At 43.8% G+C, this 25,929-nt stretch overlaps 1 protein-coding gene across 1 annotated transcript; it reads right to left on the bottom strand.

The window, feature by feature from the left end:
- Nucleotides 1-7,903: 7,903 nt before the first annotated feature.
- Adprh (ADP-ribosylarginine hydrolase) lies at nt 7,904-16,594 on the bottom strand. The gene is made up of 4 exons (XM_004835667.4): nt 16,333-16,594; nt 13,324-13,676; nt 10,940-11,300; nt 7,904-10,096 (listed from the first exon to the last, which is right to left on the bottom strand). The coding sequence occupies exons 2-4, from the start codon at nt 13,646-13,648 to the stop codon at nt 9,682-9,684; spliced, it is 1,101 nt and encodes a 366-aa protein (XP_004835724.1). The 5' UTR covers nt 13,649-13,676; nt 16,333-16,594; the 3' UTR covers nt 7,904-9,681.
- Nucleotides 16,595-25,929: the final 9,335 nt, after the last annotated feature.

Here is a 25,929-nt window from a genome sequence, read left to right as displayed (position 1 = left end):
GTGAAAGGAATTATTTGCCCCATTTCTCTCTCAGAGAGTCTGTTATTTGTGTAGAGGAAAGCTATTTATTGTTGTGTGTTGACCTTGTATCCAGCTACTTTACTGAATTTGGTTATTAATCCTGGAAGACTTTTGGTGGAGTTCTTGGGGTCTTCTACATAGAGTATCATGTCGGGCCAGGATTTAGTCTCAGTGGTTTCGCTGCCTGCTGTGCAAGTGCAAGAACCCGAGTTCGATCTCTGGTACCAAAAAAAAAAGTCAGCTCTCCTAGAGTATCATGTCATCTGCAAATAATGACAATTTGACTTCTTCATTTCCTATCTTTATTCCTTTTATTTCTTTCTCTTGTCTAATTGCTGGGGCTAATGTTTCTAAAACTATACTGAGCAAGAGTGGTGATAATGGGCATCCTTGTCTCATTCCTGATTTTAGTGTAAAAGATTTTAGTTTTTGACCATTTAGTATGATACTGCCTGTTGGTTTTTCATAGATGGCTTTTAACAGTTTGAGGTAGAGACCATCTATTCCAATTTTTTTTGTATTAAATTCTTTTATTGGTACATTGTAGGTATATAACACAATTACATTTCTCATTGGGAATTGTACCTTTACATAATGCATCTTGGTTCTTATTTTTTCCCCATTCCTAGCCCTCCCTTCATGCCCTCCACCCTTCCCTATTTACAAAGACTTTAATTCCATTTTTTTCCATTTCTCATCATTTTTTTCTTTCCCTTCTTTCCTTTCCCCTGCCCCTCCCACTACCCCTACCCCTTTGGAACTTTTCTTCCTATGTTACATTCTCGATTATTCATTCTAATCATTGGTACATTTTAGGTATACAATATAATGACATTCATCATTGGAAATTTGCACCTTTACATAGTCTCTCTTGGTTCTTATTTTTCACCCTTGCCCAGCCCTCCCTTCAACCAATCCAGTCCTCCCTATTTACAAAGATTTTGTTCCTAGTTTTCCATTTTCTCATATTAATCCCATTCCCTTCTATCCTTTCCCCTAGCCCTCCCACTTCCTTCCCCTTTGACCCTTTTCTTCCTATTTCACATTACCTATTATACATTTCGTCCTTATTTACACTTTCAATTTCTCACACCAGAGAAACTATTCGGTATTTACACATGTGTGTCCTATTTATTTCACTTAAGAGTATCGCCTCAATGTGCATCCACTTAGCTATAAATGTCTCTAATTTCTCATTTTTGATGGCTGAGTAGTACTCCATTTTATATAAAAATGACATTTTCTTTATTGAGTCTCCAGTTGATGGGCATTTGGGCTGTTTCCAAGTTTTAGCTATTACAAACTGCGCTGCTATGAACATAGGTGCACATATATCACTGAGGTATGATTCTTTTAATTCTTTGGGGAAGATCCCCAGCAGTGGAATAGCAGGGTCAAATGGGATTTCCAGTCCTAGTTCTTTGAGGTATCTCCATACTGATTTCCACAGTGCTTGCACCAGTCTACACTCCCACCAGCACTGGAGCAGGGTTCCTCTTTCCCCACAGCCCCGCCAGCATTTGTTATTGGTTGATTTCATGATAGCAGCCATTCTTTCTGGAGTGAAGTGGAATCTCAGCGTTGCTTTCATTTGCATCTCTGGAATGACCAGTGATGTTGAACATTTTTTCATGTATTTATTTGCTATTTCTACTTCTTTGTCTGAGAAATGTCTGTTCACTTCAGATGCCCATTTTTGGATTGGGTCTTTAAATTTGGGAGGTCTGACCTTTTTAAGTTCTTGATAGATTTGAGATAGTAGACCTTTGTCTGAGGAAGAGCAGGTGAAGATTTTTTCCCACATTGTGGGTTGTCTCTTCACACTGCTGGTGGTTTCTCTTGCTGTGCAGAAGCTTTTTAATAAGAAGAGATCCCATTTGTTGATTGTTTGTGCTAGTTCACAGGCAACTGAGGTTTTGTTCATAAAATCTTTTCCTACACCGATGTCTTCAAGGGTTCTACCTAACCTCTGTTCCAAGTGGTTCAGAGTTTCTATTTTAATATTTAGATCTTTAATCCATTTTGATTTTAGTTTAGTGCATGGCAAGAGATATATAGGTCTAATTTTAATCTTTGGCAAGTTGAAGCCCAATTTTTCCAGCACCATTTATTAAAGAGGCTATCTTTCCTCCAGTGAGGGTGTTTGGCTCCTTTGTCGAAGATGAGATGGCTGAGGTGTGTCTGGCATTGTTTCTGCATCTTCTAATCTGTTCCACTGGTCCTCAAGTCTGTTTCTTTGCCAGTACCATGCTGTTTTTATCACAGTAGCTTTGTAGTAGAGTTGCAGGTTGGGGGTTGTGATACCCCCTGCCATGTCTCTGTTACCTAGAATTGTTTTTGCTATTCTGGGTCTCTTCTTGCTCCAAATGAATTTTTGGATTGTTTTCTCGCAGTCTATGAAGTATGCTACTGGGATCTCAATTGGAATTGCATTAAATCTATATAGCAGTTTTGGAAGTATGGCCATTTTCACTATATTGATCCTTCCTACCCAGGAGCAGGGGATGTCTGCCCATTTTCGGATATCATCTTCAATCTCTCTTTTCAGAGTGCCATAGTTTTCAGAGAAGAGGTCTTTGATTTCTTCCGTTAGGATGATTCCTAGGTATTTCAGTTTTTTGGATGCTATTGTGAAAGGAATTATTTGCCCTATTTCTCTCTCAGTGAGTCTGTCATGTGTGTAGAGGAAAGCTATTGATTTTTGTGTGTTGACCTTGTAACCAGCTACTTGACTGAATTTGGTTATTAAGTCTAGAAGATTTTTGGTGGAGTTCTTGGGGTCTTCTATATAGAGTATCATGTCATCTGCCAATAATGACAATTTGACTTCTTCATTACCTATCTTTATTCCTTTTATTTCTTTCTCTTGTCTAATTGCTGGGGCTAATGTTTCTAAAACTATATTGAACAAGAGTGGTGATAATGGGCATCCTTGTCTCGTTCCTGATTTTATTGTGAAAGATTTTAGTTTTTGACCATTTAGTATGATACTGCCTGTTGGTTTTTCATAGATGGCTTCTATCAGTTTGAGGTAGAGACCATCTATTCCAATTTTTTGTAGGGTTTTTATCATAAATGCATGTTGGATTTTGTCAAATGCTTTTTCTGTGTCTATGGAGATAATCATATGGTTTGTGTCCTTGGCTCTATTGATATAGTGTATTACATTGATTGATTTGCATATATTGAACCATCCCTGCATCCCTGGGATGAATCCCACTTGATCAGGGTGTATGATCTTCTTGATGATCTTCTGCATTCTGTTTGCCAGTCCCTTATTAAGGATTTTTGCATCTATGTTCATTAGTGAGATTGGCCTATAGTTCTCCTTTTTGGTTGGGTCTCTCTCTGCTTTGGGGATCAAGGTGATGCTTGCTTCCAGGAATGAATTTGGGAGTATTGCTTCCCTTTCAATTTCACTGAAGAGTTTAAACAGTAGCGGCAGCAGTTCCTCTCTAAATGTCTTGTAGAATTCAGCAGTGAAGCCATCAGGGCCCAGGCTTTTCTTAGTTGATAAGTTTTTAATTACATTTTCAATTTCATTGGTTGATATTGGGTTGTTCAGAATTTTTAGGTCTTCATTCAACTTTGGTAATTCATATGTATCTAGGAATCTGTGCATTTCTTCTGTGTTGTCCATCTTATTGGCATATAGGTTCTGGTAGTAGGTATTGATGATCATCTGGATTTCTGCTGGGTCTGTTGTAGTTTCACCCTTTTCATTCCTAATTGCATGGATTTGGGCCTTTTCTTTCCTTTTTCTGACAAGTTTGGCTAAAGGTTTATCAATTTTGTTGATTCTTTCGAAGAACCAACTCTTGGCTTCATTGATTTTTTTGTATTGTTCTCTTAGTCTCCATTGCATTGATTTCTCCTCTGATCTTTATAATTTCCTTCCTTGTATGAGCTTTAGGGTTGTCCTGCTCTTCTTTTTCTAGAAGCTTGAGTTTCAGCATCAGGTTGTTTAATTGGGCTCATTCTGTTTTCCTAATATGCGTATTCACTGCTATGAATTTCCCTCATAAGACTGCTTTCATTGTGTCCCATAGATTCCGATATGTTGTATTGTCATTGTCATTTAATTGAAGGAACTGTCTGATTTCTTATTTAATTTCCTCTGTGACCCATTGGTTATTCAGAAGTGTGCTGTTCAATTTCCACGTGTTTATGAAATTTTTTGAGTTTCTTTTGCTATGAATCTCCAACTTCATCGCACTATGGTCTGATAATATACAGGGGATAACTTCAATTCCTTTGCACTTACTTAAACATGTTCTATGAGTGAGTATGTGGTCTATTTTTGAGAATGACCCATGTGCAGCTGAGAAGAATGTGTATTCTGATTTTGTGGGGTGGAACACTCTGTAAACATCTGTTAAGTTCATTTGTTGAAGAGTTCGATTGAGTTCTAGTATTTCATTACCTATTTTTAGTCTAGTTGATCTATCTATTTGTGACAGTGGGGTGTTGAGGTCCCCCACTAGAATTGTATTAGTGCACATATGGCTTTTCTTGTCCATTAGTATTTGTTTTATATAGTTGGGTGCACTAGTGTTTGGTGCATGGATATTTATGATTGTCATCTCTTCCTCTTGGATTGTTCCCTTTACAAGGATGTAGTGTCCTTCTTCATCTCTCTTAATTAGTGTTGGTTTGAAATCTACTTGATCTGCCAAGAGGATAGCTACTCCTGCTTTTTTTCGGGTTCCTGTCTCATGCAGTATTGTTTTCCACCCTTTAACTTTCAGTCTATGAGTTTCCTTTTGAATTAAGTGTGTTTCTTGTATACAGCATATTGTTGGATTGTGCTTCTTGACCCATTCTGCCAGTCTATTTCTTTTGATTGGTGAATTGAGACCATTAACGTTGATGGTTATAACTGAAACGTATTGACTTGTCATTGCCATGACTTTTTCTTTTTATTGGGTTCTCCCCCTTTACATTTAATTTCTTGTCATGCCAGATGGGTTCATTCTGCTTTGCTTCCTGGGGTTGTGATCCTCAATGTCTGTTCCTAGGATATTGTGTAAAATTCTTTGGAGTGCTGGTTTGGTATTCATGAAGTTCCTAAGGTGCTCTTTGTCATGAAAGAATCTTATTTCTCCATCAATTTTGAAAGATAGTTTTGCAGGGTACATCAATCTGGGTTGGAGGCTGTTTTCTTTTAGGGCTTGGAATATGTCACTCCAAGCTCTTCTTGCCTTGATGGTTTGTGTTGAGAAGTCTGCTGTGATTCTGATGGGCTTTCCTTTGTATGTGATTTGTTTCTTTTCTCTGACTGCTTGTAGAACTTTGTTCTTCTGTTGTGTTTCTGGAATCTTAACAATTATATGCCTATGTGTAGATTTTTTTTGATCAAGGCTGTTTGGAGTCCTATATGCCTCACTTATCTGGATGTCAAGCTCTTTTCCCCTGCTTGGGAAGTTTTCTGCCATTATTTCTGTGAAGAGATTTTTTATGTCATCTGCACTCTCTCCTGTTTCTTCATTGAGCCCAATCAGTCTTATGTTATTCTTTCTTGCATCAGCTAGCAGCTGCTGGATTGATTTCTCATGTTCCCTTATAATTTTGAAGCAATTTTTCTTTTCCTGGTCATTAATTGCAATCTTATCTTCTATATCTGAAATTCTGTCCTCACACTGGCTCATTCTGCTGTGTAGACTTTCGATGGAGTTTTTCATGTCCTGGAAATCTATTTGCATCTGTTTTATGGATTCCATTTGTTTCTTATGTTGGGATTCCATCATGTTCCTCAGCTCCTCTCTGGATTTATTAATCATGTTTTGCACTAAGGGCACAATTTCTCCTGTTATCTGAAAGATTATTTCTGATTTCACTTTTTCCAGATCCCCTTTTGTTGCCAGTTCAGTGGGTCCAGGTGGTTGAGTATCAGAGGGTTCCATCTCATTTCCCTTTGGGGTTGCTGTAGGTGATCTGAAGTCTGGTTTTGAGACTTATTTATGTGTTTTCTCATTTCAACTGGGGTGGGGGGCTGTTAGCGCCTGCATGGATTACCTCCTCTGAGCTGGGTGAGGTGGGACAGGGGCCGGGAGCAGCGGTAGGGATGGTGAGCCAAAAGCTGTTTCCTGTGGACTGGGAGCAGCCGGAGGGATGGTGGCCAGGAAACCCCTTCCTCTGGACCAGGAGCAGTGGGATGGTGGCTCAGAAGCCCCTCCCTCTGGGCCGGGAGCGGTGGGAGGGATGGTGACCAGGAAGCCCCTTCCTCTGGGCCAGGAGCAGTGGGACAGAAGGTGGCCCAAAAGCCCTTTCCTCTGGGCTGGGAGCAGCAGGAGGGATGGTGACCAGGAAGCCCCTGCCTCTGGACCAGGAGCAGTGGGATGACAGCTCAGAAGCCCCTACCTCTGGGCCGGGAACAGTGGGACTCAGTACCTTGGTCTGGTGGTCTGGTGTCCTCTGCGCCTTGGTAATGTGAAATCAGGTGGCTGCCTGTCTGCAGTGGGGTGATTCGGTGTCTTCCATGTGACTCAGGACCTCGGTAGGGCGTGCACAGACCTGCCTGTCTGCAGCGGGCTCGGGACTTTTTTCTTTACTGCCCAGAGCAGCACTGATCAGGCCCACAGCTCAACTCCTTCTCTAAATCTCATTTTCTGTCTTAATTCATTAATTTGCCTTGTGCTGTCATGGCTCAAAGGAGACTAGGACTCACTACAGAAGTTCTGATAACGTCCCCCTTTCCCTGTACCCTACTTGTAGAGAACATCTAGCAATCTCAGGTAACCAAAAAAAAAAAAAGCACTATCACACAGCAGGCCAAAAAACGTATCCTCAGTCCCTATAATGGTACATGTGGCCTATTCTTTCTCAGTGCACAAATTGATCACCACAACAAATGTGTACTATTTATGAGGCAACTTGTATTGATTTACTCTAACATTATGCATATAAATAAGTGTAATGTCTTTCATTGTTCATCCTCTCTCTCTCTCTCACACACACACACACTGTAAGACTGCATAACTCTGTAATCATAAAACTCCCCTAGCCCCACCTGTGATTGAATGTGAGTAAATAGATAAAGATGCTTCTTAGTTCTGGGACACTAGATAAGATCCCTATCAGTCATAATTATCCAACCCTTTGTTCGGGACACCACTATCTATAGACCAATCTACAAAGCATCTGCTGACTAACAGTACATGTCAGGCTAATTAACATACAAATGTAAAACCACTAAACCTTTGTTCCTTCTTCTGTAAATTTCGCCTGTTAACTCCCCTGCAAGCCCCTATAAAAAGAGCCTCCGCCTCTGGACTACGCCTCTCTAAGCTACTTTGCTTTGGGAGTGCCGTCTGGCCAGACTAAGGTCTGTTTCACTTTCCAACTTGTCCGGTGTGATCCTTCCTGGGTGTTCTTCACTGCAGTCAGCTCCTTGGAGCATTTGGTAAGGCCTTTGGTCTTACATTCTGGAGGCACCGCTGGGATCCCCGGGTGTGCTCCACTTCAGCTCCTTGGAGCATTTGGTAAGGCCCTTGGTCTTACATTCTGGAGGAACTGCTGGGATATCCCCGGATGTGCTCCACTCAGCTCCTTGGCGCATCTGGTAAGGCCCTTGGCCTTACATTCTGGAGGCACCGCTGGGATATCCCTGGGTGTGCTCCACTTCAGCTCCTTGGAGCATCTCGTATGGACCTTGGCCTTACATTCTGGAAGCACCACTGGGATCCCTGGGTGTGCTTCACTATAGTTAGCTCTTCGGAGCGTTTGGTAAGGACAGAGGTCTTACAAAACACACAGACACACACACATAATCACCCTCTAGCACACAGGCAGAAGTGATGATGGTGGGGAAATCAATTGTTCTCTTCTATTGCTTCTATTTTCTCTAATAACTGTGATGAAAGGTCACCATTTGAGGGCAAAGTTTTGGAAAGAGGATTTTTCCCACATTTTTTATTAGTACTCATTGGTTACACAGGTTAATAGGTTTCACTTTGGCAGATTCATACATGTACATAATATACTTTGATAATTTTCACCCACCCAATACCTCCTTGCCCTGTCTTCCTCCTTAGTTTCACATTTGGGTGGAATTCAAAACATTTTTATCCTATCTAACCACCCCCCATTAACCTCCCTTAAGAGGAGGCTTTGCAGTTTGAGCAAAAGGAGTCTGAAAGTCTAAACTTTTAAAAATGTGCCTGTGATGAAGAGTGAAAATCAGCAAACAAATATAATAGAATCTGTACAGTCTTTTCCTGCTGTCTCCCATTGTGGCTGAAGCATTACACCAGAAAACAGATGCTAAGACATCCCTTCCCCCCAGACCTAACCTCTTACACCTCCTGCACTGTATCTTACAGAGACCCAGGAAAACAATCCCCGTGGGACTAACTAGGAGGTCACTGGGGTGCTGTTATCAGACCTCCTCTCGCCCCAGCTGAAAACCAGGGCCCTAAAGGAGAATCATGGGAGTTGTAGTTCTGTGATTGTATTGAAAAAAGCCTGGATAATCAGAGAAGGTTCACCTGGCAGGTTTTGCCTGAATTGGGTCTGGAAGGATAAGTAAGAATTTACCAGGTGGGAAAAGAAAGAGAAGAGCATCAAGAAATGAAGAAAGGGGCCAGTGTACTCACTGGAATCTGATAATTTGTTATTTGTGAAGACAACTCTGAGGGAAGGACCAGACAGGAGTTTGGTTAGCAACATTCACTTAGTACATAGTGATCAGGCGTCCACTGTGTGCCCATGCACCTTGCTAGGTTCTGCCTGGAGAAGACAACCAAATGGACAATAACAAAAGGGTAACACATTAGGGGACATGATGAGGGAAGCCCTGAGAACAGCCAGGAATAGCAACCAGCTGGGCTTGCATAGCTTGGATTTCAGAAATCCAGATGAAAAATATTCAGTGCAACAAAGTGAAAGAGGTGATAAATTTAAAGTATGTTAAGAGGTAGAATAACCTAGTAGATGCTGTGTGTATCCCTCACCGTGCCCAGACATCTTACAGCTTGCCCTTGTGAGCATCTCTGAGTCTTTATCTCAAGACATTCATATTTGGTTTTCACCAAAGGCAAGCCAAGTACCAGGGAGTGAGCATCCTTAGGAATGGTCTTCAACCAATGTAGGATGGAAGTCAGTAGGTAAATACTTCGGGTCACTTGCTTTTAGGTGGGACAATTCTGAGGACTGTCTTAGGCAGGGGACTGCACCCCAGCTGCTCCACTGGAAACCTGCTCATTCACACACCCTGTGTTGCTCCCTTTCCTTGAAGTCTCACTTCCCCCATTCTCCTACTGGTGCTTCCTAGAATCACCTCCCAAATTAACTCCTTGCACTCAAATCCTTGTCATCGAGTACACTTGGGGAAGGGGTGGGGGTGGGAGACTCAACTGAAGTAAATCAGGAAAGAAAAAACTTTCAGAACTATCAAATATGAGGCTATGAGATTTCTAGCTTGGGAGACACTGGCCCCATCAATAAAGATAAAAGACTCTTCATTACACAAAGAGAGATCAATTCAGGGAGAACAGGATGAGTATGGAAAAAGTGAGCTCAAGTTGCCTTGGGGGACTTTTTAATCTCAAAACTCCCTCAGTACATCGTTAAGATTCTTGACTTTAGAAAAAGTGAAAAGAAACTGAGCAGAAAAGAGACTACGTGAAAGAACAAACCATGAGAAATGAACCTCTTATCTCCCTAAAAGCTGATCACAGTGTCTTCATTTGACCCAAGAGAATACAAAGCCCTCGCGGTCTTTTCCAGCCGCTCTCTGTATTCTAGTTTCTCATAGTTAGAAGGACTCACTCCTTTAAAGCCATGCAAAACCCCCCACCAGGAGCCAGCAATGGTTGCAGTGGAGTCACTGTCCCCACCATGGAAAAAGGCGCGGTGGGCGAGCTCCTTCCATGAGTCCCCTGCAGCGAGGATGGCATCATAGGCGATCATGGGGGCATCGTGTCCACTGCTACCGCCCCAGCCAGAGTAGCTCAGGGAAGTGTAGAACTGATCCCTCTCCTTCACATCAAAAGGCTGGGGGAAGACAGGGGCAGACTTGCCATCCAAAATCCCTCTAAGTTTCAGGTACTTTTCCCACTGATTTTGGAAGTAGGACCTACAGGAAAGGAAAATATATAGTGAATTGAAAAACTAAGTCAAAAGCCATAAGGAAAAGTACCAGGTGGATGTAGGAAAACAGAAAATTCCATGGTGACTTCAACTTCATAGACTGATTACCATAAACTGCACACACAAACATCAAAATTAGATCTAAGTTCCATGCATTTAATAAATATTTGCAAAGCATCTACACAAACAGTGACCTGGTTGCTAAGTAAAGAACATACATATCAAGCTAAAGGGTAGGAAATAAAGGTTTATTTTTCCTAGGTTGAGAGTGGTGTCAAGTGTTATCTTTCTAGGGGAAAGTTTAGCACCTCACAGCCAAGGATGATTTCAGCAGAAAGCCTCTTGGCATTCTCTGAGAAAGAGAATGTGAAGTAAACTCACCAAAAGTGGAAGATGTGGCCTTGCTGCTTATTAATTAGCTAATGGAAAAATCTATCTCTAAGGCATTCTAAGCAAGGATTTCAAAACAGTATTTGTATGTCAAGACAATCCTGGAAAAACTAGTTCTACGGAAGGAGGAAATAACTGAGAAAGTTCATCTGGGAACACAGCATAGAATGGCCCCAAATTACAGAAAGCTGGAGCACAAAACAGGATCCCGCCATGGCAGGGAGGCACTGCAGCTACACTATTCATTGGGCTCCATTTGGTTACTTGGAGGCAACCACGGCTGGAGGGGAACTCGAGATCCTCAGCACTGGGCAGGGAGGGGCTGGGTGGTGAGAACTCAAGTGGCTGCTGCCATCTCTGAATCCCAGGCACATGTGCATAATGAATTTGCACACACAGATTCACCTCAGTCCAGCAGGGCGGGCACCTGCACACTCACCAGTGTTGAAGGTTCTCCTCTACAAAGTAGCCTGATTGGACAATGTACTTTTTAGCTTCTGGCAGTACCTCCATCAGTCCTTTTCCCCATTCCCAGGGTGGTCTGCCATTCACAGCATAGGCTGTAAAAAGAGCAGACACAAGGGCGCCCAAGTAGCCTGTTGGGTGGTGGTGGGTCATCCGGCCGCTCTCGATGCTCACTTGGATCAGTGTGTCCAGCTGGCTGAGGTGAGGAAACCTGAGACCAATGCACATGGCCCGCATGGCAGCCCCGCAGCCACCCTCATTATTGTTAAAGGGAATCCTCCAGCCATTGGCCTTGTCCGGCTCCAGCCTCATGCTGTTGTGCACTGAGGTCTTACCTGGAAAAGAGGTGGGGCAGGGGTGGGGTGGGGGTCAGGGTCACTAAAGCAGAAGCCACAGCTGGAAGAAAGAACTACACTGTGTCTCCAAATTTCTCTGACAGAAAGGGAAAGCCAAGCAAATATTGATTATAATGCCTATAAACTCCAAACCTCAATCCAACAATGTGCCTTCCTTTATATTTCATCCATAGCATGATGACATTTCTTTAAAATACAGAAGAGAGACACATGGACTCTTTACCACTTATTACAGAGACACCACAAAAACACAGAAAGGGAAATACAATGTATTACTCTCTTTTTTAAATGAATAAGAGAAGGTTCAGAGTTTAAGAAATGTGCTTAAGGTCACATAACCAGCTAGTTAGTGCCCTGGTAAAAATAAGTCAGACTCCAAAGCCCAAAGCCAAGCCCTTAAAAAGTACAATAAGAAGCTGGTTAATGGAGTTCCTGGATATTAGAAGTCTAGAGTGAAGCCCTGGACTCAGGTGAGGAGCTGTGAACCTCGGCTACTCCTACGTGAGTCCCACTGAGCCTTTGTATCAGGGAGCTGCGCGCGCACACACACACACACACACACACACACACACACACACAAGCATGCTCACACACAAGCAATGACGCAGCATGCTGCGGGCATTACTGCTCCCTACTGGGTTAGTTTATTCATAACAATGTCCACAGAAGGCACAGGTGGAGAAAGCTTTCTAGGTGCCAAACCGAGGACATGTAATCAGATGTTAAGAAAGGGTGGGCAGAAATTGGCTTCCTTGGGGTTATGAGAGGCCATCGGGGTGAGGCCTTATCCAATCTGACTTGTGATATGAGGGATGGGGACAGAGAGCCACCAAGAAGGTGCGAGCGAGCGGGCGTGCACGCACGCGCACACACACACACACAAGCAAAACATGAGGACAGCACTGGAAGGTGGCCACCTGCAAGCCAGGAAGACAGGGTTTGGAAGAAACCAAAGCCGCTAACGTGTGGACTCAGGCTTTCAAAAACCAGAACTGTGAGAAAACAAATGGCAGTTGGTGAAGCCACCCAGGCTACAACGTTTTGTTACAGTAACAGACTAATCTAGGTGAAAGGTTGGTCTGATGGGCAGGGAAGGGTGACCAAATCACCTGGTGGCTGGAGGGACAGTAAGAAGTTCCCAAGTGGGCAAGAGCCAACTGTGAGCAGACCCAGGGTCAGAAAAGGAGTATCTACAAGACCCTCTTCTTCCCTCCCTCCCTCCCTTCCCACCTTCCTTCATTTCATTCTTTCTTTTTTGGTACTGGAGAATGAATCCAGGGCCTTTGCATTGAGATACATCTACAGCCCTTTTTTATTTTTATTTTGAGACAGTACCTCACTAAGTTGCTAAGTTGCCCAGGCTGGGTTTGCCTTGCGATCCTCCTGCCCCAGCCTCCCAGAGTGGGTGTTATAGGCATGTGCCACTATTCCCAGCTCATCCTGTTTTTTCTTTTTTTAAAAAATGCTTTCTTTATACCTGTTCATTACCAACTAGAAAATACAAACAAATAAAAGGAAAATAAGAAACTATAAATACGCTAATCATCTACATATAATTATCAACATTTTTGTGTATATTCTTTTTTTTTTTTTTGGTACCAGGGACCAAACTTGGGACCTTGTGCTTGCGAGGCAGGCGGCGGCACCACTGAGCTAAATCCCCGGCCTGTGTATATTCTTGTAGAATTCTCCCAACATAGAGGTACATATTTGTATTTTAAGTGACACTGGGTTTATAACATACATACTGTTTTGAAATCTATCTGCTTTTTCACCTACTGCATACCTTCCCACATCAGTAATATTCACCTGTATAATTTTACACAGTTTCCAATGTGTCACTATAATTAAGTATAGTGATGAACATTGAGGCTGTTTCTATTTTTATCACAACTACGAACACTAGTGTTTCCTTGAAATTTAAATGTCCATAAACATTCTTGATGATTTCCTTGGGCCCGTGTCACTCTCCACCTGCCTACCCTCCCCAGGCTGTGCTCACCTGGTGCCCGGCCGACCATGTCCTCCATGCAGTCTTGGTAATGCTTAGCAAGAATTGAGTACAGCCGAGCCAGGCAGGGACCTTTCCCGGCTTGCAGAAGGGCCTCTGCTGTGGCCAGGTGCATCACTGTGTCGTCGCTGACCCTCCAGCACTCCACATTGATGGCATCCAAGCCGCCCAGCTCTGCCAGCTGCTGGTGTATCCTCTCCCCATCCTGCAGGAACTCCCACTTCCTGTTGAAGAACCCCAGGGCATCTCCAGCTCCACTCAGCACCATGGCAGCCACATACCTCTCCACCAGTCCGCCACACATTCTGGGCTCCATGGGGGCTGTCTGGGGGCAACTAAGACAACTGAAGAAAGAGGGAGGAAGAAGAATTAGCAAAAAACCAGGAGCTCCATCTGCATCATACTGAGCACTCACTACTTGTGGGCACGGTATTTAGTGAATCTCATTTAATTCCCACAACTGCTCTATGAGGAATGGATTATTAGGCCCATCTTATATATGAGCAAAATGAGGATCATAAAGATAATCCAGGTTCAGATATATGAGTTTTGATCAAAAAATACATTGTTTAGATTTTTAAAATTTTATTACAGTAAAAGACATATTGCCATTAATCTTCCTTAAAATACAGCCTCACTTCAAACACACTTATCCCATGGTTGTTGCCACTTCCTGAAACAGTTCTGGAAGTACTCTTTTGTGAGTATCTTTATGAGGTATGCTCAAAAATATGGTGAATGCACCTGCCAAATGCTATTCAGTGGAAAGGCAAGCTTGTAAAAACATTACAGTGTCATCTACCCTATTTGCTGGATCTGGCACCATGCAACTTCTGCCTCTCCCCCAAAGGCAAAATGACCATGAAAAGTAAACATTTTGAATCGACTCAGGATATCAAGGCAGCCATGACAGCATAACTAAAGACATTCACAAAAGAAGATTTCCAGAACTGCTTCAGAAAGTGGCAAAAATGGAGTAAATGTGTTAGTAAAGAGTATTTTGAGGGACACGAATGACAATGTGTCTTTTACTGAAATAAAAATTTTTTAAATTTAAACATTCACTACATTTTAAAACACATCTCAAGGCACAGAGCCCACAAGTGGTTGAGCTAGGATTCCAAACTAAGTCTCCTAGACTCCAAAGGCCATGATTTTAAGCATGACTTTGTTTTTGCTTCTCAGTAAGTGGTAAACCCATTAAAATCTGCAAGTCAGTCCAAACCCATCATTTTTTCTTTGTAGTTGAGGTTTGGCCTTGGAAGTGCACCCCTCTTTTATATAAACAATAACACTTTCTACTGGTAATCACAATGCATTTTGCAAAGCACCTGCATATTTGCTGTTTCAGCAGCAGGCAGGGACTGCAGTGTACATTTCATAGATAAAGAAACTGCAGTTAGTACAACCAGAAAGTGAAGGCCCTAGGGTCTGAATCTTCTGATTCTGGGCCAGAGTGTTTGGTGTTACTCCACTCGGCCTCAGCCCTTGAGCAAGCTCCTGGTTCCTCAGCCTTCCCACTTGTAAAATGGCAATGATGTCCTCTTTTTTCTTTTCCAGTGTTTGGGCCTGAACCCAAGACCTTGTGCGTGTTAACAAGTGCTTAAAATGGATTGTTGTGAGGAATAAATGAATTGACTTTCATAAAACACAATAGTGCAGGCACATAATAAGGACTGTTTTTGTAATGATTTTTATTATTCACGCATAATCTGGGAAAATAGTCTGTTATTGAACTAGAATACTTCCTCCCCACAACCTTCCTTTCAACTGTAATATTTAGATCTTGTTTTTCTTCTGAATGACAGAGCTCTAGATTACGGTGGTCTTGGGCCGGGGATTTAGCTCAGTGGTTTCGCCGCCTGCTGCGCAAGGACAAGGACCCGAGTTTGATCCCAGGTACCAAAATAAATAAATAAATAAAGTCATAGAGTACTGTGGTCTTGGCCCTGGTAAAGGGTGGGCTTCCCCACAGATGCATTTCCCAAGAGCCTTCGCCTTCAGCCAGTTCCCACCGTGCCCTGTTCCTCGTGGCTTCAGATCAAGCCCTCTTACACTTTCAGGGAGCAGATGAACACCTTACTCTCCCCTCAGCTCAGTTCTTTCCCAAACAACTGACCCCCGCCCCCTCCCCCCCTCCTTGTCTTAACCCTATTTCCTCTGGGTTTGGTGCAAGTCCTATTGCTTCTGGAGTCTCTCCAGCTGTATTGCCCTGGGACCATAGGCTGGCAAGCTCCTGCAGTAACCCACGAAGATGGACTCCGCATTCCAATACCCAGTTCCTGATCTTGCTGAGCTTAAGGCTATCTGTATAGCATCATTTAGCAGATGGAATTCTAAACTACCACACCTCTACACCTGACCGCCACAAATTAGTTGTCTGACTGTAAACAAACCATCGACCCTAAAGCTCTATTTTCCTACCTGTTAACTGGCTAGGAGAGGGGGAAGAAGATGTAGATACTCCTTACATCTCTCTCTCTCTCTCTCTCTCACACACACACACACACACACACACACTTCAGCTTCCTCTCTGGCTCCACCTCAATGTGTAGTGCAAGTGGCTTTGTGAGTTTTCGAGCTGGGTGGAAGAAAACGACAGGCGTTTTTTCATGGAAATTCTGTTTCACTTTCACACACACACATCCTTATCGCCCTACCCTCCCTCTGCTATTACGCCTTACACTGGTCTAAACTTTCACAGATCACTCCTTCCCCTCCAGGGTCTCTCTAAATCGCTAAATTGTCCAGCCTGGGCTTGAATTTGTGGTCCTCCCAACTCGTCCTCCCAACTCGGCCTCCCGGAGCGCTGGGATTGCAGGCGTGCTTCACCACGCCTGGCAGGGAAGGTCAGCACACACACCCTGCATTTGCTAAACTGCTGCTGCCACCCGCTCTAAAAAATCTGGACGGCCGGGACACTTTCAGGACGCCCGGGGGCAGCGGAGCCACCTAAGGCCCCCGGGAGGCGCGAGCCAGAGCGCGCCTCGGGAAGTTTACCTGCTCGGCGCGAGCGAGAGGAGCGCGGGGCCGGGGCGGTGTTGGAGGCGCGCGGAACGGGGAGGCGCGGGGGCGGGGGCGGGGCCAAGTTCACCGGGGGCGCGCGGGGCGGTGTACCCAGTCCTGGCCACGTGGTTCCGATGTAGCCGCCCGGCGCGGGAGCTCAGGGACGCCGCCACGCCCTCTGCACCCGAGGGCGCGAACGAGTCCCCGAGGCTCTGAGGCCCGGGCAGCTGGTCAGAAGGCCTCAGGGCCGCGCAAGTGCCCGTCTTCCGGGGCCAGGGACCAGGTGTGTGCTGGGGTGGGAAGGAAGCGTCCAGCGTGCACACACCACGCCCGATGAGGTAGTGAGAGGACCTGCGTTTTAAGAGTGGTTCAAACAGTTCATTTAACTGTTTGTTTTTCGGAATGCTCTTCGCACAAGTGTCAGTAGCAAAAAATACAAAATTTAGGGGAAGTGTCAGTTTCCTTCCCTTAAATTATGGCTTTAGCTATGGGAGTGTTCACAGCCGGGTAGTAGACATGGACATGCTCCCATGAAGTTTGGAGACCTTTTATAAAGAAAAAAGTCAAAGTTTAGAATGATGACTATATCAGATACGGTCTTGTGTTTGTAGAAAAGAGCTCTCTATGTGTATGTGTGTGTAAATTGGGTAAAAGGACATACATCAGATTGTTAATGATTATGAGTACCTCTTAGGATGAAAACACGAGAGTCTGATGAACTAGGGAGATAAATAAAGGAAATGTTTGATCTTTTATAGTAACTTTTCTGTATTATGTGCATAAAGAAACTTTAGAAAATGCAGAAAGCAGCCGTAGTCTACCATCAGGTTTATACACCTACAGTCCTATGTACATGTTTTGTGGGGAACAAAATGAGAGTCATTTTGCAAATACATTTTTATGTCCTTTAAAAAAACTACTTAGCTTTATCAGTTACTATCATTGATTCTAAATGTTCAGATAAATTAATATTTTTAGAGTAAACTCTATTCCAGTTTGATACAAAAATGTAGGAGGTCCTGATGCTTAGTTGCTTTCCCGCCACACCATGACCACAATTGTTTGAAAAGAAGGAAAACGAGCAAGCACAGAGAGCCAAAACAGGCGATTCAAGGAATCGTTGATGCTTTACTAGCCTGAATGTGTGACATCATGATTGCTTAGTAAAGAGATCTTAAAAAAGGCAGGGAGGAGGCAGCAGGAAATTGTTAATAGCCAGCGCCCCTTAGACTAGCAGAGAGTAGAGTAGCAACAAAATAACAAGGTTCAGGCCGGGGATTTAGCTCAGTGGTTTAGCTGCCTGCTGCATAAGCGCAAGGACCTGAGCTCGATCCCCAGTACCAAAAAAAAAAAAAGCCAAAACAAGGTTCACGGAAAAATATGTCGCAGAAGAGAACTTCCATATAAATTTTTTTAAATGAATTAAGATGTGGAAAAAATGAAAACAGAGGACACTCAGTTCAGGAGAAATGGAAAACCAGGAGCATGTATTCAAAAAGATGCCAAGAGCATCCAGATGACTAATTCTACATGTCGCCTTGGCTGGCCCACAGTATTCAGATGTTTGCTTAAATGGTATTCCAGATTGTTTTTGAAGGTATTTTAAAATGAGGTTAATATTTACATCAGTAGACTTTTGTGTGAAGCAGGTCACCCTCTGTTCTGTGTTTGGCCTTCACTCGGTCAGTTGGAAGCCTCAATTGGAAGGATGAGCCTCCCTCAGCAGAGAGGAAATTAGGCCATTCCCAGGCCTCAGGCTGCCAGCCCACTCTGCAGACTTCGAATTTGGCAGCCTCTGTAATTGTGTAATCCAGCTCCTTACAACCCGCCCCCCCCCATCAAGATGTTCAGAGAAGGCATCCAGAGAAAATTACAGTTGAGCTGATTTTTGAAGACTATTAGAAGGTAAGCTAAAAAGTAACCCAAAGAGCTGGCATGTGGGCGTATAGCACTTATGAAAGAAAAAGGCAAAGGCCAAGATGCAGGTTTAGGTTGGCATTTCCTCCTTGAATGATACCCAGCTGAGGGCCCTGCTGCTGGCCCAGCTGAGCGAGGTCCCTGAGTCGTGAGAGTACATCATAAGCCTTCTCATGTCTCTTACTGAGTCATCCCAAAGCATCTGTAAAGACTGAAGATTTTAAAAACTAGAGAAAGGACCAGGAGGTTGGCTCACTAAAGAAAATGAGACGCTAGCCCTAAGGTGATTTTAAAGAACAGTACAATACACGTGAAAATATGAATGAAGTTTAAATCATCAAACTTTAGTGTCAGGGATATTTGACAGCACAAACTGTCATTTTCTCCTGAGGAAACTGAGGTCAGTGCTGAGAGCTCCTCAGAGTTTGTGCAGCTCAGTTACACAGAAAGAAGCAAGCCTGGTTCTGTGGTCCCCCAGCCAGGACTTCTTTCACTCCACATACTGCCACTTTGAAAAATTCAAAATAATTTGTAGACTAAATGTTGATTCCATTAAAGATGTGATACCCAATTTTTAAAATATTCCGTGCCCCCCCCAAGAGACTAAAACCTCTGCTTGATGACTGTGTAAAAGTAGTATTTATAGAAAAATCTCAGATATGTACTGCAATTCTAACAAGCAGGTAATAATCAAATGGAAGGCACTTTATGGAGAGGTGCAGAAGAGCTAAGTGGGTATAAATTGGTGTTTGAGAAGCTAGGAGTGGCTACTGCCCTTCTAGGCAGAACAGGAAGACCTGGGGGAAGTCTAATTTGCTGCCCCTCCCATGCTTCCCAGGAGAGTAGCTTGACTCAGTAGGTCAAGGCTTCCCAATCTTGAGTGTAGAGTTTGAAGTCATTGGTGGACATCCTACATGATGGTCTCTACTCCTCCCTCACTCCGGGTGTTGCTGGGATTTCCCACAGGGAGAGAAGCTCAGAGGGCTCCCACTGACCTTGACCTCCACCTCTAGGCTTGGGACAGACCTTGGATGCTCCAGCCCACAGACCCAAACCAAGGGACTTCCCTGGGGTCTCAAGGGACAGCATCCAGGAAATGAAAAGTACTCCTCCAGCCAAATAATGTAGGGAGCCTTGTTGGAGTTATTCTCTTCCCACAATCCCTCCATTGGAGTCAGCTATGTGAATCTGTCTCATTTGTTTCCAGAAGAGTCTTGGGGACAAGGGTTAGAACACAGGACCAGTCTTGCCTTGATCTTGCCTTCCCAGTCAACTCCTTCTCCTTTGGAGGTGTCAGTCCCTATCCTGTGGTCTCTGGTGCACCTTCCAAAAACCGCTCTTTGGAGAGAGCCCCTGAAGCTTAGGGTGGTATCCACACACAGGACAACCGGTGATGGGCAATAGCAGGCAGTTTAGGCAGGTTTCCTAGTTGTGTCTGGGCCACAGGAGGAGTCACTCAGCTTGCCCTGAGTGGCCATGGAGAATTTGGCTCAGGGCTCAGGAGATACTGAACATGAGCAGGCAGAGAAGGTTCTCTCCGCTCCAGTGGGTTCCTCTGGTGTGGTTGCTGTAGGCATGGGGCCCTTCTACAGGGTTTTCAAATGGTCAGTTTCTTTCTCATATTCAAGCAGTTGCCAGATGTGTCCATGCAAGCTATGCTTTAAATGTTGCCCTTTCTAGGAAGCGTTAGAGAAAGGGAAATTCCCTTTTCCATTCAAGCCATGCAATTTCTCTTCAATTCGCTGAACAGAATTAAATTCTCCTTTCCTTGAAACCTAGAAACCATGACCTTTTTTTTTTTTGGAACTGGGGATTAAACTCAGGACCTTGTGCTTGCAAGGCAGGCGGAACCACTGAGGTAAATCCCCGGCCCATCCATGACCTTTTGTTAAAGATAGTTGTTCTGTGAGTAATAAAGAAATGGTAACTGTCTGGTTTATTTTTCAGAAAAATGTGCAAGAAGGAAGAAGGAGGGGAGAGGGAGAAGAGAGAGATAGGGATGGAGAGGAAGGAGGAGAGAAAGGAGCTCACTTCATTTCGGGAATTAATCAGTAGCTTAGTAAGTCATACCCTGTGGTGAAATCCCCAACAGGCTTGTGCAGGACACAGTAACCTGCATTTACCATGCCCACACTATCTTGCCTTGAGAGCACTAAGGAACCTCTGTGTATTACTCTTTTCTAGTTGCTGAGACACAATAACACAAAGTTAAAGAGAAAAAGTTTATTCGGCTTATAGTTCTTAGAGGTTTCAGTCCGTAATTGCCTGGCTCCAAGGCAGAGTGGCAGAGAGGCAACAGTTCATGCCAGGGGAAGATAGCAAAAGCAACAGGGACTTTAACAAAGTCTTTCTGCCCCTTTTATCTTATTCAGACTACTTAGGGCAGGTAGCACTCACACCCTTCATCCTAGGGCCCTCAGGCCTAACCCCCACCTTGAGTCAATCACACACTCTAGATTCAGCCACCTCTGAGAAAGCTTGAGGCTCTGGGGAAACATCTAAACCCAAGCCATAACACTCTGACTTTCTCCTCTGTCTGATCATCATCTGTTTCTTGGGGAAAATGAAATAGAAAACTAAAAAAGTGACTTCTGTAACTTTGTCCGTTTTTATGGACTGGGGTGGGGTGGTGGCCAATTGCTACAGTGACTCAAGGCCTCAAAGTCCTGCAATCATATGAGGTTTGCCTGAGTTTCAGGGCAGAAAGAAACCCCAGTTCTTGTGGACCCAAGATCTTTTCTCCCTCTCCCTCCTCCCGCCTCCCTCCTCCCTCCTGCCTTACTGGAGATGAGACAACCCAGGCCTTCCTGCATGCGAGGCAAATGCACTACCACTGAGCTACACCCCCAGCCCACTGTCTTCTTTTCTTAAAGCATCAGGCAACAAAACTTTGCAACTTTATTTGAAAGTTACCCTTTCCAGTTTAATCACAAAAATTCTTCCTTAAACACAGCCAACATTTCTCTTGCTTTAATTTCAAGTGATAGCCTCCAGTTTAGTTGTGTATTATAAGCTCAAACAAATAGAAACACCTTATGTCAGTGCCATAGCCTTATCAAGAAGAGTAATGGCCAGCTCAAGGATCTGAACTCTCCTTTTCTCTATTTTCTAGGTTGCCCAGTTTAGCATCCTTTTAGTTATTACTTATTGCTCTTCTTCAGAACCTTTCCATTTTCTACATTTAGTTTGAAACTGGATGTAATATTTCAATACAGATCTAGGTTCATGTAGAAATAATCCACGCAGAGTCATATTTCCACCTCACAATATCTTGCTGCCATTTTAGTGCAGACTTATATTTGGCTAGTTGCCCTGGACTTTTTCTGCTGTTGCTCATTTCTTTTTCTTTGGATCTGTCCACCTATTCTCATCTCTCCTATTCCAGCCCTCTGCATCCCCAGTGCTGAGCGCCGCTGCAAGCACACAGAGGTACTCAGTAAATTTGGGAAAATTGTAGTGGTGCACATGTTAAGAGCTCAGAGTGGAGAGAGCAGACAAGGAAAAGAGTCTGAGAAAGCTGCTTCAGAGAGTGGCCTTAGGTCTGGCCCCTTAAGGAAGACAGATGTTTGATGGACAGAGAGAAGGAACATCTAGGGAGCTCAGGGACAGTATGTCAAGATTTGCAGCAAGAAAGGACAGTCAACTCTAGGAGGGAGAGCAAACAATGGGCAACATAAAACTCTCAGCTGGAACAGGGTTAGCTCCAAATGTCCACTTCTCTTTTCATTTGAAGCATTTCAGTGGTTTCCATTTCAAAGAACCAGAGTGTGACAGTATTGTAAGAGGAAGAAAGGAGTGACTGGTCCTCTCTGCCAGCTTATCCAGCTGTGGGACTACTAAGAAGCACTGTGGTCTTACAGCGTGGCCACTTTGCGCTGGGTGCAGGTCTCACAGTCGTGCCTGGGTAAAAGGGGAAATTTCCACACACCTGAAATCCCAGCTGTCTGGGAGGTTGGAGCAGGAAGATTCTAAATTTGAGCCCAGCCTGGGCAATGTAGTGAAGTCCTACCTGAAAACTAAAAAATAATAAAGGACTAGAGATGTAGTTCAGTGTGAAAGCCCTGGGTTCAGTCCCTAGTACTGCAGAGGGTTGGGGGGTGTCACCCTCCTCTGAGAGGCTGTAGAGAACTGGCCATGTTCCATGGACTTTGGAAACTGTGACCACAAGCTTCTTGTGACTCCTCACCACCTCAGCCACAGCCATGCCCCAAGATAAATTTCCAGACCCCATGGGGAGATTGCATTCAAAATGAAAAGCAAAACCCATCTGAAATATTTTGTCAGTGCCGTGGTGAGTTTTGTTTCCTTGGCAACAGTGATCCCCTGTGGAAAAGCACCTGGGACCCTGAGTACTAAATGTGCAAACCAATGAAACTCACAGGGATCCAGAGGCCTCTGCCAGAGCCAGCCCCGTGCTGCCAGTGGGTTCAACCCGGCTTTCTCAGCAAGAGGAAGTGGAACATCCCAAGGACAAGAGAGGAAACAGTGAGCATCATCCGTAGAGCTGCCGCGCAGTTTGGCACAGCAGAGTGTGGGGCTCCCCTGCCATTCTGTGGGTTCAAAACCTCAAGGCTTCCACAGAGGAGAGGCCGCGGACATGTCCTGTTCACCATCCCTTCCAGCGGGGTCCTCTCCATTCACCCAGACCGGAACAGTCTCTGAATTTCTTTTTTTCTTATTTCATTGTATAAATATTTTTACTAGTGATGAAGTCAAATTTATGTATCTTTCTGTTTTTCATCTTCCAGGTTTTTTTTTATCTCGCTCTCTTACTGTAGAATTATAAAAAAATCATATAAACATATACCTTTAATTTTTCCATAAAAACTTAGGGCATAATTTCTTTTGTTTTTTATTAAAGTAAAACTATAAATGGATTAAAATGTCAATGGGGGCTGGGGTTTAGCTCAGTAGTTCCGCCGCCTGCTTTGAAAGTGCAAGGTCCTGAGTTCAATCCCCAGTACCAAAAATAAATAAATAAATACATAAAAATAAATAAAATGTCAATGGGGCTGAAGAAGTTACACTGAGAACCAGAAGACCTGCTCTGTTCCTCTAGCTACATGCCTGCTCCCCACACAAAAAACCTCCTTTTTATTGTCCCAGCTACTTTCTCCTTCTGATAGTGTAAGACCTCAGGCTTTGGTCCCTTTATTCTGTCTCATCCATCACCTCCACCTCTCCCTGGAAGTATACCCCAGAAATCTTTGCTCCGCGGACTATTCTATTCTCATTATAATCAGAATATACCTTTAATTTTAAAAATATTAATTTAGTGGGATCTCAGGAAGAAAAGGGGTTAAAACACATCTTGTTAGTGCCAGATTTGGAAGAGAAGCCTTCCATGTTTTACAACCAGGAACCTACTTCATATCCAGAGGACAGCGGAGGGTGTGGTGTGCTTCATGTGCAGCAGCAATAAAGAACCTGCCTGGTGCCCTCTCTTTCCCATCTCTCCGGTTAATTCACACCAAGGTGCTGAGAGCAGTTTGTTTTTTGTGTGCTTCTCCAAAGCAGGTTAGAATTTTACTGGAACTCTTAAAACTTGAGTGCATCTTGTATTCTTCAGAAATTTTTGCTCATATATCCCCAAATGAAATTCATAAAACTAGGTATTTCTTTGCTCATTTTTAAGTGAACACTTACAATTTTATATTACTTTAAATATCTGCAAAGGATGTAACTTCCAGTTTATTGTAATATTATCATTTTTGAAAAAATTTACAGCACTCTTCAATATATTGACTAGAAGCAAAAGTAGCAAAACTGGCAAAAACCAGAGAAAGCATTTCTTCTAAGGTCTGGATAAATGTTGAAGAAGATATAAAACTCATCTCTGATACTGATGCCCTCTACTCGAAAATGTACTGTTGATCTAGTAGAGGTGGGGGCGGAAGTTGTTACATCCTTTCTCCTTGTTATTATTCAAATTCTGCAACTGAGACCCAGGCCTAGTCATGGTGAATAAAGATGCTAATTTAAGAACCTTCTCCAAAGAAAGAAAGGGAAGATGCAGAGACCTGCAGTGATAGCAAGTTTTGTCTGTGTTCAAAGTTTGGAAATTCCCAATCTGAGGCAGATAGAACAGTTTTCTCCTGAGCCCTGCCATGGGCTTGTGTTCTCTCTCGTGACCTCCTTGCTTCCTTTCTGGCGGCTCTCAGAGTGTCAATGTCTGTGACAAGACGGAAAGTAGGAGGCAAAGCTGCCACCACACCCATCACTCCACTATAGAATATATCTCTTTCTAGTGCCACATTTCAACTAATAGAAATATGGACAAAATTGGAGGCCACAAGGCCCTACCTTGAGCTATTTCTGAGAAGACCACATTGATTAAAACACTAGTATTTTAAATTGCCCCTTTACTTGACATGTTGAAGTATTTTACTTTCCAGAAAAATAGGTTAGATGGGCCGGGGATTTAGCTCAGTGGTTTCGCCGCCTGCTGCGCAAGCGCAAGGACCTGAGTTTGATCCCCGGTACCAAAAAAAAAAAAAGAAAAATAGGTTAGATAAGAGGTAAGCCTTTCTTTTAAAATAGGGAGTAGGCCAGAATCCTTCTCACTGTAGGTAAGTTTTAGGAAAGTGAAAAAAGGGGGGGGGGGACTGGAATTGATTCTTTTAAGATCATCAGTGCCATATACCATATATGTCTGGGTGTCCACAGGGATGGAGGTACCCAGTGAATGCATCTTGAGGCCAGGAAGGGCGTGCATTGCAGGCTGCCTGGAGGAGTGATGCTCCCACTGGACACATCTTCACATCCTGTGTGCTGCCCCTTACTCCGTGCAGATGATTTATCTTATTGCAGAAGCTTGGGATGCATTCAGGCCTGATCAGAGTCTAAGCCCAGGCCTGGCATGGGAAGGCCTTTATTTTTTCCTTCCCTTCCTTTAGATGATTTGCACTGTTCCCTGATCTAGGGATACTCACAGGTTTCACAACTCTGTCATTTCTTCTGGTCAGATTTTCATTTTATGAGATCTCAGTGACTTTCAATAACACTTAAGAAATGCTGGATGGGTAGCCTCTTAAATTGTGGTTTTTTTCGCCCCCAGGAAAATTTGTTTTGTAATAGCTTTAGTTCAAAAATGTAGACATTTCTATAACATATTCATCATATTCACATACTGTATCTACTATTATTTTCTCTTTTTTTCCTCTAAATTCACCTTATTAGTTCTACAAATGTACCTTAGAAGGAAAACTATTGTATCTCTAACCAAGTACAAGGCCTTGGTCTGATTTTCTGGAAAGCAGGGACCAAGACCTAAGGGAAACTGTTGATTTAGCCACTCAAGACCAGTGATCCAGGATGGAGAAACAGGACTGGGAAGGAGGAGAGCCGGTATGAGGTGCCTTACTCTGTCCACAGCTGCTTACAGCAGTGGGTACCGACCCCACTGGGGGAAAGCATTATCTGTCCCCTTTCAGCCAGCTTCCCCGCACGTCTGAGCTACACCTGCCTACCTGCAGAACTTCCAATGGTCTCCTCGTGCCAAGGCAACAGAGAACCTCTGGGCAGGGCTGGAGGAAGACAGGAGCCATGCAGGCCCAGTGAGGGGCTATCCAGCTCTCCCTGTGCCCACTGTGTGTCTGTGGCTCCTGCCAAATCTACACAGAGGCTGGCAGGTGGCTGGAAAGAGGGATGGAGGAATGAAAATCTTCCCCACCT

The sequence above is a fragment of the Heterocephalus glaber genome, unplaced genomic scaffold (genome assembly GCF_053883595.1).
Source record: "Heterocephalus glaber isolate CG9 unplaced genomic scaffold, H.glaber_assembly_v1.0 deba00000122, whole genome shotgun sequence".
NCBI lineage: Eukaryota > Metazoa > Chordata > Mammalia > Rodentia > Bathyergidae > Heterocephalus > Heterocephalus glaber.
Note: the sequence above shows the minus strand (reverse complement) of the source record. Positions and strands in the feature narration are given on the sequence as shown.